The 15619-nt window shown below is 48.4% G+C and overlaps 1 protein-coding gene across 1 annotated transcript in view; it reads right to left on the bottom strand.

The window, feature by feature from the left end:
• Positions 1–2834: 2834 nt before the first annotated feature.
• Positions 2835–15619, bottom strand: part of LOC132808054 (zinc finger protein 850-like) — a 39370-nt gene continuing 26585 nt past the window's right edge. The window contains exons 5-6 of the mRNA XM_060821965.1: positions 5133–5141; positions 2835–4581 (exon numbers count right to left, since the gene is read on the bottom strand). Of these exons, the coding sequence (XP_060677948.1) occupies positions 3478–4581; positions 5133–5141 (1113 nt within the window). The 3' untranslated portion in view covers positions 2835–3477. The remainder of the gene's footprint in view (positions 4582–5132; positions 5142–15619) is intronic.

Here is a 15619-nt window from a genome sequence, read left to right as displayed (position 1 = left end):
AGGCTGGGGGATTGTGGCTTGGGTCTTAATTGACTGAATGTTTTATTGTTCCAGAAGGTGTAGGGGTGGGGGGTCAAAGCTTCAGCAGAAATCCAGCAGAGCAGAACAGACCAATATCTTACTCTGTAGGTACAGGGACATCACAGGACAGAGAAATCAGGACCTGAATCCAAGCTAACACTAGACTTCCCTGTGATCAGTGCTTTGATGAGCAGCGCAAAGCCTCTATCTTCACCTCGCTTCCCATTTGACTATCACCTTGATATTCAGGATCCAATCCTTGTCATCCTGAAGCCACGCCTCTGTAAAGAATCTCAGATCATAATTATTCTCTTCAATGTGTGCAGTCAATTTTGTTACAATGCACCACACATTCAGAAACATCATTTTTAGTTTCAAGTTTTGTGATCTTCAGATCCAGTTTTGATTGCTGGTACATTTACTCACCTTGTCCCTTTCTATCGTTCTCTGATGTTTATTTTCCTACATCACCACATTGCTCACCGGCCTTGATTTGGATTGGCCATGCTAAATTGCCCATTGTGCGCAGGGATGTGCAGGTTAGGTGGGGTAGCCATGGGAAATGCAGGGTTAGAGTTTCATAGTAAAAGAAGTAGTAGTTGGCCATTTGGCCCATCGAACCTGCTCCACCGTTCATTATGATCATGGCTGATATATGCGTCATCTGAGATCCTCCTCCCTGCATTGTCCCAACTACCCTTAATTCCCATACCATGCAAATACCCATCCAACTGTGTTTTGAATATTCTTAATGAAGATGCCTCTACCGCTTCCTTGGGCAGGGAATTCCATAGATTGACTACTCTCTGGGAAAAGCAGTTCCTCCTCATCTCTGTCCTAAATCTACTCTCCTCAACTCAAGGCCTGGTCTTATCCTGGGTAGGGTAGGGCTTCATCCCCACAGTGCAATAAATTCCCACTTTCCACCAAACTCCCAGATGTAGTCACTCACTCAGTTGCTGTCTCACAAACAAAATACTTCATTGTAACTTCTTTTGCTCCCAGTAAGGGCAACCCATCTTGGAAAGCTGCTCTGAAAGTCCAACCAGACTTCTGCATTCACCAGAGACAATTCCAGGATAACAGCACAGAAACAGACCCTCCAGCCAAACACGTCCATGCTGACCAAATATCCGAAATTAACCTTGTCTCATTTGCCCAGATATCCCTCTAATCTCTTCCTATTCATGTACCCATCAAGATGGGTTTTAAATGTTGTACCTGTTCCAGCCTCCACCACTTCCTCTGCCCCGGGCCGCACGGCGCCATTTTCCTAACGGCCGCCCTCCCGCCGCTTCCTCGCTCGAGCGACTTCTCCTCCCAACCGCCTTCGCCCCCGCGTGACGTCTGCACGGGGGGATGGGCGGGGCCGGGGGAGCCTCACCGTCACCAAGCAACAGCCACCTCGCGCTACAACTGCTCATTCACAAAAACAAACTCTCCTGTCTCGCTCTGCAGCTGCAGGGGGGGACACTGCCACGTTTCGAGGAGCCCTGTCTACATTGGGAAAGCTCACCGCTCCATTTAAACAGATATTCCCACATCTAACGGAACGGCCTCATATCTAAAGGGGGCAATCTGCATTTTAAAGGGACATGGACATTTTAACGGTATTTCTGCAAATGAAGAAATTTAAATGGACGAGATTACATTTCAAAGGGATGTGGCACATTCAAAGGGATATCTTAATATTTAAAGTGACGCAGTTATATCTAAATGAATCTACATTTCGAAGAGACGTTGCCCTGTTTATAAGTAGAGACCAATAGGTGTGAATTCTGTCTGTATCCCAATGTTGAGTCAAACTGACATTTTTCTCAGAAAAGCTCTGCACTTAAATTACATTCTTGAGAAGGTAATTTATAGATTAGAGTGTAGGTTAGGGAGAATTGGCCGTGCTAAGTTACCCATAGTGACCAGGGATGTACAGGTTCGGGTGGATTGGCCATGGGAAATACAGAGTAAGGGGTTGGGTGTGGGTGGGATACTGTTCAGAGGGCCAGAGTGAAATAGATCGGCTAAATGGCCTGCTTCCACATTGTCGGGATTCGAGACCCTCCCCACAAAGAGGCATTTTATCTGCATCTATCCTGTCAAGCCCCTTTCAGAATTCTACTGGTTTCAAAAGAAATATACAGCACAGAAACAGACATGATGTCCCAATCCCTATACTCAGTGGTGTGAACAATGAAGGCAATGTTGCGAGATGCTGCCTTAACCACCCTGTCTAGCAGTGATGCAACTTCCAAAGAACTATGTACTTGAACACCACCCGCCCCTCCCCACACCCCATGTCTGTCTGTTCTATAACACAACTCATGGCCCAACCATTATCTGGACAACCCCTTGCTTTTGTTAAGCATCTCTCTCACACACATACTCTATCTCTCAGACAGACAGACACACCCCCTCAACATTCTCTCACACTCACTTTCCCAAGCATGCACAACACACTTCTGCGCACTCTCACGCACAAACTCACATGCACACACTCTCACTCTCTCATGCACACACACACACACACACACTACTCTATGGGGTGAAATGTCTTGGCAGAATTATATTTGCAGATACATTCAATTTTGGTCAAAAAGCACACAATCTGCAGGCAGTCAATGCATGTAATATTTTACAAATTCCGACTTTGGAAACAGAACCGATCTGATTCAAGATTGGAATACTGACAGGTTCAAATCTCACACTTTTAATGCCTTTTTTTATAAAACCTTATGTCATCTCAAGAACATTGTTACATATTAATGAACCAAAGCCCACACCCATTCTAAGAGATGAAGACTATCTAAGTTTGTTCAATATATTCTATCAGTTGCATGACACTGATCTTTTGATACAAGTTCTGTGTCTTATGATGCTGTTCCATGAGGCTTATGTATTGATGAGGCAAGATGGTACAGATGAGGCAATAGAGAATTACAGATCACCGAGGAAGGATTGAAAGAGAGAGATAAGAAGAGCAAAGAGAGGACACGAGCAGCCTTTAGCAAATAGAATAAAGGAGAACCCTAATTGGATCCTTGGTACAGCCGTAACCCAGAGGAAGGATTGCCTCACTCAGCAATTTCAACCCATACCCTGTCTCCAAGTAAGTTTCTTCCCGCTCCTTTACCAGGAAGGGGCAGTGTAGAGTCAACCAGACTGCTGTGGGTCTGGAGTCACGTGTAGGCCAGACCAGGTAAAGGATGCAGCTGGAACGACTGAGTGAATCCTTTCCCACAATGGGGGTTCCCTCCCCTAACAACAAGGGAGAGAGGGAATCAGATGGGGGCTTTCTCCCCCGCACCACCCCCTCCCTGAAACGGTCTCATAATTAGATTCCGAACTCCACATTTCTGACTGAATACCAATTCTGCCATCTGTCGTGGCGGGATTCGAACCCGGGAGTCCCCGGAACCGGGTGGATAGTCCGGTCGATAATGGGACTCGGCCGTCACTCCTTCACTCCCCCTGCAATGGCACGTGAACTCGCTGGTGTCTCCGCAGGTTGGAGGAGCAGGTGAAGCCCTTCCCGCAGTGAGGGCAGGTGTACGGTCTCTCCCCGGTGTGGATCCGCTGGTGCCTCAGCAGGGAGGACGATGTGCTGAAGCCCTTCCCACACTGAGGGCAGGTGTACGGTCTCTCCCCGGTATGGATCCGCAGATGCTTCATCAGGGAGGAGATGTCGGTCAAGGCCTTCCCGCACTCTGGGCAGGTGATGGGCTTCTCCCCCGTGTGGATCCGCTGGTGTCTCCGCAGGTGGGAGGAGTAGGTGAAGCCCTTCCCGCACTGAGAGCAGGTGTACGGTCTCTCCCCTGTGTGGACCCGCTGGTGGGTCAGCAGGCCGGAGGAATACCTGAAGCCCTTCCCGCAGTGAGGGCAGGTGTATGGTCTCTCCCCTGTGTGGACATGCAGGTGGGTCAGCAGGTGGGAGGATGTGCTGAAGGCCTTCCCGCACTGAGAGCAGGTAAAGGGCATCTCCCCCGTGTGGATCCGCTGATGCTTCAACAGGGAGGAAATGTCGGTAAAGGCCTTCCTGCATTCGGGGCAGCTAAAGGACCTCTCCCCGGTGTGGACACGCCGGTGGCTCCGCAAGGCAGAGACGCGGGTAAAGGCCTTCCCACACTCGGGGCAGCTGAAGGGCCTCTCCCCCGTGTGGAAACGCCGGTGGGTCCACAAGATGGAGGAATACCTGAAGGCCTTCCCACACTCAGGGCAGCTGAACGGCCTTTCCCCCGCGTGGAAACGCCGGTGGGTCCGCAAGGTGGAGGAATACCTGAAGGCCTTCCCACATTCAGGGCAGCTGAACGGCCTCTCTCCCGTGTGGACATGCTGGTGGCTCAGCAGGGTGGAGGAAGTGCTGAAGGCCTTCCCACACTCTGGGCAGCTGAAGGGCCTCTCCCCTGTGTGGCCCCGCTGGTGGGCCAGCAGGTGGGAGGAATGTCTGAAGGCCTTCCCGCGGTCGGTACAGGGGAATGGCCTCTCCCCGGTGTGACTGCGCCGATGAGTCTCCAGGGCAGACGGGACGCGGAAGCCTTTCCCACAGTCACCACACTTCCACGGTTTCTCCATGGGGCGGGATTCCTCAGGTTTCTCCATGGCCACAGCTTCAGCTGCTCACAAACACGTCTAGAACTCCTCCCTGCCGTGAAATCCCCTTCCCAGGCCGTATAACTGTTTCAGGCTCCACACACAGTGTGCTGCAATAGTGGGGTCTCTTGTCCAGTCCCACCTGATGTTGAAAACGTCCTCAAACAGGAACCAAAAAGCGTTGATCCCTCTCACAGAAATCAAAATCAAAAATTGTTGTGGTCCCGATGGATTGAGTGACTGTCAGACATTGACATCAAAGTGAGGACTGCAGACGCTGGAGAGTCAGTCAAAAAATGTGGCGCTGGAAACACAGCAGGTCAGGCAGCGTCCGAGGAGCAGGAGAGTCAATGTTTCGGGCATCAGCTCCTCATCTGTTGATTTTGAAACTTCAGTCTTCAGATTTTCAAATACTCTGCAAAAAGAGATTACAAAAGTCATCACTATCAGTGCAGGGTAGAAATTCAGAACAAGCAACTCTACTTTCTGTGGAATATTCTTTTGTTGTTCCACATAATTGAAAGCACCATCCCACTCTCCCTCCCCCTCTGTTCTCACTCTGATCTAACTAATTCCCCTGAAGGTGCTGATTCAGGATCTTACAGGGACAGAAAAAGCAAAAACATCAAGACTGACATCTCTCTGAATTTTGGATGCCTCCACCTGAAAGTTAATATCTTTCCCAACACTGGGATCCTGCTGAGAGTGAGCAGATCTGATTTTGGGAAGCAAAAACAAAGTGCCAATTCAGGGTGAACCTGCAATGCAGCTTCTTGAGGAAGGACCAGACACAAAATGGTTAACGACCCCGGGAAGGTGGGAGCAAAATGAGACATCAAGGCATTAACACCGATACACTTCAGTCAAACTCTTCTGCTCCCAGTCAGGGCAAAACATGCCCTGAAAGTCCAGCCTTCACAACCACACTTCTGCTTTCACTGAAGACAATTAGAATCACACAGCACGGAAACAGACCCTTTGGCCCAACCTGCCCAGATATCCGAAATTAATCTAGTCATGTTTGCTATCACTTGCCCCTATATGGGCCAGGTGCTGGCAGCTGGGACTAAATTGGGTTGGCTATCTTGTCAGCAAGGACAAGTTGGACCGAAGGGTCTGTTTCTGTGCTGTACATCTCGATGACTCCAGTCGCATTTGCCATCACTTGGCCCTGACCCATCTGAACCCTTCATATTCAGATGCCCGCCCAGGAGCCTTTTGACATATCATCGTACCAGCACCCACCACTTCCTCTGGCAGCTCACGCCATCGCTCAAGCGACTCCACGTTGAAAGTGTCTGGTCTGGTGCACCAGATGACATCAGGATAATCTCAGATCGTTCCAGATCGCATCGATACTCAGTCAGTGGCTTTCCCGATCAGGATGTTGTACGTGATCATACAGGTCAGTGGGTAGGTGATCCCCCACCTCTTAGTTCAAGTATCTCTATGAAAACTCCCTTGGAGACACTTCAACTGGACTTCATTGAGTTGTAGAAATGAGTTGAGTTGCTATAAATATGTTTTGCTTATTGTTGATGTCTTTTCTAAGTGGATTGAAGCCTACCCTCTTCCTAACACTACTGCTGAGTCTGTGGTGAAGATTTTGTTTAAGGAAATAATTCCTTCAGTATACCTGCGTGCATTAGCTCGGACAATGGACCACACTTTGTAGGTAATATTAACGGAGAACTCTGTTCCCAGCCTTGTATTTGTCGGCAACTGCATGGTGCTTATCATCCTCAGGCGGCCGGCCTTGGTGAATGTTTTAACCAGAGTCAAGACTAAACTTGCCAAATTAATGGCTGAGTCTGGCCTCTCCTGGTTATGCTAATCCCTGTGGCCTCATTCCAGATGGGATCCATGTCTGTGGGCAAGATACGACTATCTTCAGCTGAGAATCTCTCTGGTCTCCCTCTCCGTACCCCTTGGAACGATTCGGCTCCCTTCTCAGTCCCCTTCCACCACATGACCGAAGAAATGGTTGGTTATGTTCTTGCTCTAACTAGTGTTATGCGTGCCTATCACACCCAGGAGCGTGCAGCCTACAGCGATGTTCCCTCCCTTTCAGCCTCATCACGGGTAGAGCCTGGTTCGTTGGTGCTCGTCAAGACCTGGACTGGCAAAGGTCTCCAACCTCGCTGGGATGGCCCCTTCCAGGTTTTACTTCCCACCCCTACGGCGGTCAAAGTCGCTGGGCACTCAGCTTGGGTCCAACTGCACCATTGTAAATTGATTGACCGCACCAATCAAAAGTGGGGAAGAGGAGGAGAGAATACTGGAATCCCAACAATAGGAGTGGACCCTGTCCAGTTGGGTTTTTGAATTTTGCTGTTGTTCTAATGTTAATCTTATTACAGATACTTGAACTCAGAGGAGGGACATGTGGGGGATCGCCTATCTCCTCACCTTTCTGATCACATACAACATCCTGATGAGGAAAGCCACTAAGTATGGATGTGACCAGGAATGATCAGAGATTATCCACCACCCATGCTGAGGAGATGTCGTCCAGTGCACCGGACCAGACGCCTTTGACGTGTGGGACGTGATGAAGATTGATTATTGCAATGGACTCTTACATCAGAAAGACCAGATGGTCCATCTGGACAGTAGAAATCAGTGGGAGTTACCATGTCGTTACCATGGTTTTTTGATTTTACCTGCAGACGCAAGCCTAGTGAGGATAAAAATGGTCAACCCCGTTATTATGGTAAATATTTTAAGGATGCCTGGGAACACCATCCCTTTTTGCAGGACGGGCCGACTCGAGAAAAGGGAAGCCTGATCGGGGAAACTCCACAATCCGCAAACAACTTATTTATACGGGCCCACAGAACGCTCTTCACCCCAGAGGCAGTAGTATGTTACTCCCCTCTATCAGGAGATGACTTACTTGCCCAGTCCCAAGTCCCCGATTCCATACTATTCGTCAGTCTTCCTGCTGCCGACCCTGCGAAGTGAAATATCACGTTCCAATACCTCCGGTCTGTGTGTACAAACAGCTGGTGTAACACTGGCTGGGGTACAGCAGGCCTTATGCGGTACATGGACCTGGAACGGAACCCTTCCCTTGTGCATTTATAGGCCTTTTCTCTTTTCAGAATCTGATATTGTCACCAAGACCATGTACAATAGAGCTAAGGGAGAGCCCAATGGGAACAGCATTCTGAGGACCATTGTCTCCTATACAGTGCGGGTGCTCGAGTCACTTGGCCCATTTTTTACAGCGCTCAAGCGAATCCTCTTGCAAAACTTCGACCCTTTGCTCCTGTATATCTGACCAGACCCTCTGCTGTAACATTTCAGTAACCTATTTTGACAAACTCTCCCTCATCTACCCCAAATCAGACTATTATTTCGTCAGCTGAGGTAAAGCTACCAATTTCCTTGTCATGGATGGCAAAGACGTCCCTCATAACATCAATATCGGAGACCTTGTTCCCACAACAGTGCCTTGTCCTGGCCAGTGGACAAGTCGATGGAACCTCCATCTGAGGAGAATGCAGCGGTCGGTCTCAGCCAACTTTACTCCGACTGGAAGGATCCCAATGGACTGGGTGACAATACAGGACACCCAATAGGCTGGGGAATCCAGAGTACCCTGAGGTTGGAAGGATCGGCAGGGGTGACAAGTCAAAAGAACCGCAATTCCCTCTTTTGTGGCCTGACCATTCGAGGAAATAAGACTAAAGAGGCTCTGGAACAGAGTAAACTGGGATTATCAGACCTGTGTCTTTACTCTATGCAGAATCGGTATGCCTTAGACTATATACTCGCCCGGGAGGGTGAGGTCTGCACCACTGTCCAAGATAAATGCACTATGGGCATTTCCGATCTCACTGGCAATATTACTAAGATACAAGAAGAGATCCAGGTATTCCTTGACAGAATGACTGAAGGGACCAGCTGGGGAAACTGCAGGTCCGGCTGATGGTACAATTGGCTTATCAATTTAGCTATTAATGTTTGTCGGTATTGGTATTGTTAGGTATTTAATTGCTTGGCTTATGAGGTCCCTTAGTGATATAGATTTGCCCCAGAAGATGCACCTTTTGCGATCCGATGGCTCACCCACATGTGTCGATGGCGATGATAAATATGACCAGATGAGCCGCGAAGATGGTGGTGCCGCTCTACAGGATGTTGATGGCTGGACCACCTTGAAGGGCATTCGTTTGGACCAGCCTTCTCTCTCAGTGATCGCGGTGCAATCAAAGGGAGGAATGAGGGTGTGGGCATCTGGGTGATAAAGTCTACAGCCTTAAAACTTGTCATTAAACATTCAAACTAAAATGTAATGCTGAATTATTGAACACATTTACTGCACTAGAAAATAAACAGGCAGGAAGGCTCAGAAAGAGGAGAGAACTTAAAGATAGGGACACCTGGGCTCACCAAGTGATAACAGGATGCTGTAAGGCAATTAAGAAGGTTTGCCTCAGCATCGGTGAATCTGTGTGAACAGGACACCAAGTGATAACATTCACAGCCGTTCCCTTGTGAGACCATTTTCGTGCTGAGGCTGTTGAATCCCGTAGAAAATTAACTCTTAGTGCTTATCTGCAATGGATTGAAATGAATGGCATTTTGGGACTTTATGATGATATTGAGTAGCCATTACTGGTTATTAAATACAAACTCTGTAAAAGGAAATACTGATAAACTTTTACCTTACTTGCTGCAGCCGAGACTCCAGCGGAGGGAACAGGCCGCGGACACACTTCCGTCTTCGGAACGGCCTCGGCCCCGCCCCCTCCGGCACCAAAGCGACACGTAAACTCCGCCCCCTCAGAACGCAGCACGTAAACCCCGCCCCTTCCGAACGCTGAGAGTAAATCTCGCCCCTTCCGAAGGCAACGCGTAAACCCCGCCCCTTGCGAACAAATCTCCTCATACCCGCCCCTTCCGAACGCAGCTCGTAAACCCTGCCCCTTCCGAACGAACCTCGTAGTACCCGCCCCTTCCGAACGCTGACAGTAAACCCCGCCCTTTCCGGACGCAGCACGTAAAACCTCGCCCCTTCCGAACACAACTCGTAAACCCTGCCCCTTCGAGACAAAGCCCCGCCTCTTGGAACCACACCCCGTCGCGCACGAAAACCCACCCCTTCCCTTGGTCCCCGCGCGAGTCAAAACCATGCCCCCTTACCCCACGAGCAACCGCGCGGCTCCAGGCTCAACGCGCCGCATCGCCCGCTGAGCCTCGCCCCGCCAACTAGCGCGTGATCCTTTCACGAGACACGCCCCGCCCATGAGCAACCCCCTCCCGCTAAAACCCGCCCCCAGGCTAAACCCCGCCCCCCCAGGTGTATGTGGAAGCACTAGCTTCTGCAGCGCTGCTCCTTCTGCGGGGAGCTGTGCTGCAGGATCATAAGGCACAGAATTAATAGCAACAGATCACAGCGTAATGCAACTGACGCAATATTTGGAACAAACCTGGATCGCTGCTGAGTCCTGCATCTTTTAGAATGGGTTGCAGGTTTCAGTTCATCAATATATAAATTCCAGAACTTTAGATCAGATTCCCTACAGTGTGGAAACAGGCCCTTCGGCCCAACAAGTCCACACCGACCCGCCGAAGAGCAAAACACCCAGCCCCATTCCCCGTCACCTAACACTATGGCGCAATTTAACGTGGCCAATTCACCCGAACCCGCATGTCTTTGGACTGTGGGAGGATACCCGCCCAGATGTGGGAGGGGAATTGAACCCGGGGCTCTGGCGCTGTGAGGCAGCAGTGATAACCACAAATAAAGGTGACATTTTCTGTTTTTCAGCGGCAGCAGCAACCCAGGAGCGGGGAGTCACTGATTTGAGGTTTTAAATTTGAAGTCAGAGAGCAGAGGTTCCTGGGAGAGTAGGGCTGACTTATTTTTATTTCCTTCTTGCTGTATAAGTCAGTGTTACTGTTGAGGCGGGAAAATGACCCACCAGGGGTATGCACTGGGGCCCAGGTCTCTGGCACAGAGCCTGTCCCTGTTGCACCAGAAGGGAAGGAGGGAAAGCAGGAGAGTGTTAGTCATTGGGGACTCGATAGTTAGAGGGTCAGATGGAAGGTTTGTTGGGAACGAACAAGACTCGCGGTTGGTGTGTTGCCTCCCAGGTGCCAGGGTGCGTGATGTCTCGAATCGTATCTTTGAGGTCCTGAAGGGAGAGGGTTTCCAGCCCCAAGTCATGGTCCATGTCGGTATCTATGACAAACGTAGAAATGTGAGAAACTGAACTCACTCATAAATCAATCAGCCTGAGACAAAGCCTTGGAAACAAGAACAATTTATTACAGTCTTGCAGGTACCGGACGCTTCTGCAATCAAGCAGAAATGCTCACCAAACACAGCATGTTAGCTTTCTTATTCAGTTTACAAGTTGCGGAATCACACCTCCCTTTTCCCATCCTATCATAAGCCGATTCCCTCACTTGTTGGTTGTTTTTTTATCTGGCCATCCTGCTGTCCTTGTCTGCATTCTTTGTTCCTTGTTTGTTACAGCTTGTTCTTTTGTCCACTTTCTCTTATCATACTATAAGCTTTATTGTGAAATGCCCCTGTTGCTTCTTCTTGTGGTCAACTACAACACTTTAAAGTTATTTCTGAGCTTCAAACTATTTTCTTTAAAAGGCCCTCCATATTTATTAAAGTCTTAGCCTGGAGTATGCTACATGCTACAAGAATTCCGCGACCGTTTGTATAATGTTCCCCTTCCCTTTCCCCCACTACACCCCGTCACCCATCTGCAAAAACATTTCTAATCTCCCACAGAAAGAGGGAGATGGAAGTAAGGCAGGATTTCAGGGAGCTAAGGTGGAAACTGAGGGCTAGAACAAACAGATTGGTTATCTCTGGTTTGTTACCCGTGCCACGTGACAGCAAGGCAAGGAATAGGGAGAGATATCAGCTGAACACGTGGCTGCAAGAATGGTGCAGGAGGAAGGGTTTCAGACTTTTGGATAATTGGGGCTCATTCTGGGGAAGGTGGGACTTGTACAAACAGGACAGTCTTCACTTGAACCAGGGTGGGAAATATCCTGGGTGGGAAATTTGCTGGTGCTATTTGGGTGGGTTTAAACCAGCTCAGCAGGGGGATGGGAACCGGGGGTGTAGCTGCAGTCCACAGGAGGATGAGAGTAGGGAGGACAGGGACAGGATTTCAGGGTCACAGGAATGTGCTGGCAGACAGCGAAGCGGTTTGAACTGTATCTACTTCAACGCCAGAGGATCTGCAATAAGGTAGGTGAGCTTGCAGCACGGCTAGGTACCTGGGACTTGGATGTTGTGGCCATTTCGGAGACAGGGATAGAGCAGGGTGAGGAATGGATGTTGCAGGTTCCAGGGTTTTGATCTTTCATTAAGAACAGGCAAGGTGTTGTGGTTCTGTTCGCCGAGCTGGGAGTTTTTGTTGCAAACGTTTCGTCCCCTTTCTAGGTGACATCTTCAGTGCTTGGGAGCCTCCTGTGAAGCGCTTCTGTGCTGATTCCTCCGGCATTTATACTGGTTTGTATCTGCCGTTTCCAGTTGTCAGTTGCTGTCCGCTGCAGTGGCCGGTATATAGGGTCTAAGTCGATGTGTTTGTTGATAGAATTTGTGGATGAGTGCCATGCCTCTAGGAATTCCCTGGCTGTTCTCTGTTTGGCCTGCCCTAGAATAGTGGTTGAAAATGTGTTGCTGGTTAAAGCACAGCAGGTCAGGCAGCATCCAAGGACCAGAAGATTCGACGTTGTGTCGAATGAAGGGCTTATGCCCGAAACGTCGAATCTCCTGTTCCTTGGATGCTGCCTGACTTGCTGTGCTTTAACCAGCAACACATTTTCAGCTGTGATCTCCAGCATCTGCAGACCTCATTTTTTACACCTAGAATAGTGGTGTTGTCCCAATCAAATTCGTGTTGTTTGCCATCTGAGTGTATGGCTACTAGGGATAGCTGGTTGTGTCGTTTCGTGGCTAGTTGGTGTTCATGGATGCGGGTTGTTAGGTGTCTTCCTGTTTGTCCTATGTAGTGTTTTGTGCAGTCCTTGCATGGGATTTTGTAAACTACACAGCGGACAGCAACTGATAACCGGAAGCGGCAGATACAAACCAGTATAAATGCCAGAGGAATCAGCACAGAAGCGCTTCACAGGAGGCTCCCAAGCACTGAAGATGTCACCTAGAAAGGGGACGAAACGTTTGCAACAAAAACTCCCAGCTCGGCGAACACAACCACAACAACGAGCACCTGAGCTACAAATCTTCTCACAAACTTTGAACAGGCAAGGTGTTAAAAGAGGGAGTGGCGTGGCCTTGTTAGTCAAGGATAGTATAACGGTGGCTGACAGAACGTTTGATGAGGACTCGTCTACTGAGGTAATGTGGGCTGAGGTTAGAAGCAGGAGAGGAGAAGTCACACTGCGTGGAGTTTTTTTTTAAAATAGGCCTCTGCTGAGTTCCAGGGAGGTGGAAGAGAGGATTAGCAAAATTATTCTGGGTAGGAGTGAATGGAACAGGGTGGGCATTATGGGGGACTTTAACTTCCCCAACATTGACTGGAAATGCTTTCACTCTAGTACGTCGTATGGATCAGTTTTTGTCCAGTGTGTGCAGGAGGGTTTTCTGACACAGTATGTCGAAGGGCTGACAAGAGGGGAGGTCACACTGGATCTGGTGCTTGGTAATGAACCAGGCCTGGTGTTTGATTTAGTGGTAGGTGAGCACTTTGGAGAGAGTGACCATAATTCAGTTAGGTTTCATTTTGCGATGTAAAGGGATAGGAACATGCCACAGGTCAAGAGTTATCAATGGGGCAAGGGCAATTATAATGCAATTAGGCAAGACTTAGGATGCATAGAATCGGGTAGCACAATGCAGGGGATGGGGACAATTGAAATGTGAGCTGGTTTAAGGAACAGATATTGTGTGTCCTTGATAGATATGTCCCAATCAGGCAGGGAGGAAGTGATAAGGTAAGGGAACCGTGGTTTACAACAGATATTGCATCTCTTGTTACAAGAAGGAGGAGGCTCATGTGTTGATGAAGCAAGATGGTTCAGATGAGGCGATGGAAGGATTTAAAGAGAGAGTTAAAGAGAGTTAAGAGTAAAGAGAGGACATGAGCAGTCTTTATCAAATAGAATAAAGGAGAACCCTAAAGCTTTGTGTAGGTATCTGATGAATAAAAGGACGATTAGGGTAGGAAGAGAGCCAATCAAAGCCAGAAGTGGGAAGTTGAGTGTGGGCCCTGTGGAGATTGGAGAGGTGTTAATGAATCTCTCTCATCGGTCTTCACTCAGGAAAAGGAGAATATTGTAGAGGAAAAGAATGAGGTACGAGATATTAGACTCGAAAGGATCGAGGTTAGTTGCACACAGGTGTTATCAATTCTAGAAGAGTGAAAGTAGACAAGTGCCCTGGGCCGGATGGGATTTATCCGAGGATTCTCTGGGACGCGAGGGAGGAGATAGCAGAGCCTTTGGCTTTGATATTTGAGTCGTCATTATCTACGGGTTTAGTACCAGAGTGGAGGATTGCAAATGTTGTGCTCTTGTTCAAGAAGGGCAGCAGAGATGACCCAGGTAATTATAGACCAGTGAGCCTTACTTATATTGTAGGAAAGCTTTTGGAAAGGTATATGAGAGATAGGATTTATAATCATTTAGCAAGCAACAATTTGATTTCAGATAGTCAACATGGTTTCATCAAGGGCAGGTCATGTCTCACAAACCCCTCAGTTTTTTGAGAAGGTGACCAAGCATGTAGATGAGTGTAGAGCAGTTGACGTGGTACATGGACCTCAGTAAAGCCTTTGATAAGGTTCCACATGGCAGGCTGTTGGAGAAAATGCAGAGGCATGGGATTGAGGGTGAGTTTGCAGTTTGTATTAGAAACTGGCTTTCTGAAAGAAGGCAGCGAGTGGTGGTTTATGGAAAATATTCAGCCTGGAATCCGGTTACTAGTGGTGTGCCACAAGGATCTGTTTTGGGACTACTGTGGTTTGTCATTTTTATAAATGGCTTAGACGCAGGCATAGGTGAATGGATTAGCAAATTTGCAGATGACACTAACGTCGGTGGAGTAGTGGACAGTTTGGAAGAATGTTACAGGTTGCAGGGGGACTTGGATAAACTGCAGAATTGGGCTGAGAGGTGGCAAATGGAGTTCATTGCAGCTAAATGTGAGGTGATTCACTTTGGGAAGAATAACAGGAAGGCAGTGATCTAGGAGTCCACGTGCATAGATCCCTGAAAGTTGCCACCCAGGTGGATAGTGCTGTTAAGAAGGCATACGGTGTGATCGGTTTCATTCGGAGAGGGATTCAATTCTGGAACTGCAATATCATGCTGCAACTATACAAAACGCTGGTGCAGCCACACTTGGAATATTGTGTATAGTTCTGGTCCCCATATTTCAGGAAGGATGTGGAAAACATTGGAAAAGGAGCAGAGGAGATTTATCAGTTTGTTGCCTGGTCTGGAGGGAGGGTCTTATGAGGAAAGGCTGAGAGACTTGGGTATGTTCTCATTGGAAAGAGGAAGGCTAAGGGGGGATTTGAGAGAGACATAAAAGATGATCAGAGGATTAGATAGGGTAGAGAGAAAGACTTTTTCCTAGGATGATGATGTTAGCTTGTACGAGAGGGCATAACTACATATTGAGGGTTGATAGCTTTAAGACAGATGTCAGAGGCAAGTCCTGCTAAGGTAGTCAACTCAGCCACATTAGGGAGATTTAAACAATCCTTAGATAAGCGCATGGTTGATTTTGGGATAGTGTAGGGGGACAAGCTGATAATAATTCACAGGTCAGCACAACATCGAGGGCCGAAGGGCCTGTTCTGCCCTGGATTGTTCTATGTTCTAAACTTAGTGCAGGAGGCTGAAAGAAATGAGCAGCTTTAAAACAAAAACCTCTTGGAGCTCAAAGCTTTCAATGAGAGTCTGAGCCCGGTGGGAAGTTCAGGTAACCTTTATTGCAACCCAACTTTGTTACAGCTTCAGATCCCCCCAGCAAAAAGGCAGAGAAAAAGTAGTTGCTTTTTGAACA

The sequence above is a fragment of the Hemiscyllium ocellatum genome (assembly GCF_020745735.1).
Source record: "Hemiscyllium ocellatum isolate sHemOce1 chromosome 27 unlocalized genomic scaffold, sHemOce1.pat.X.cur. SUPER_27_unloc_3, whole genome shotgun sequence".
NCBI lineage: Eukaryota > Metazoa > Chordata > Chondrichthyes > Orectolobiformes > Hemiscylliidae > Hemiscyllium > Hemiscyllium ocellatum.
Note: the sequence above shows the minus strand (reverse complement) of the source record. Positions and strands in the feature narration are given on the sequence as shown.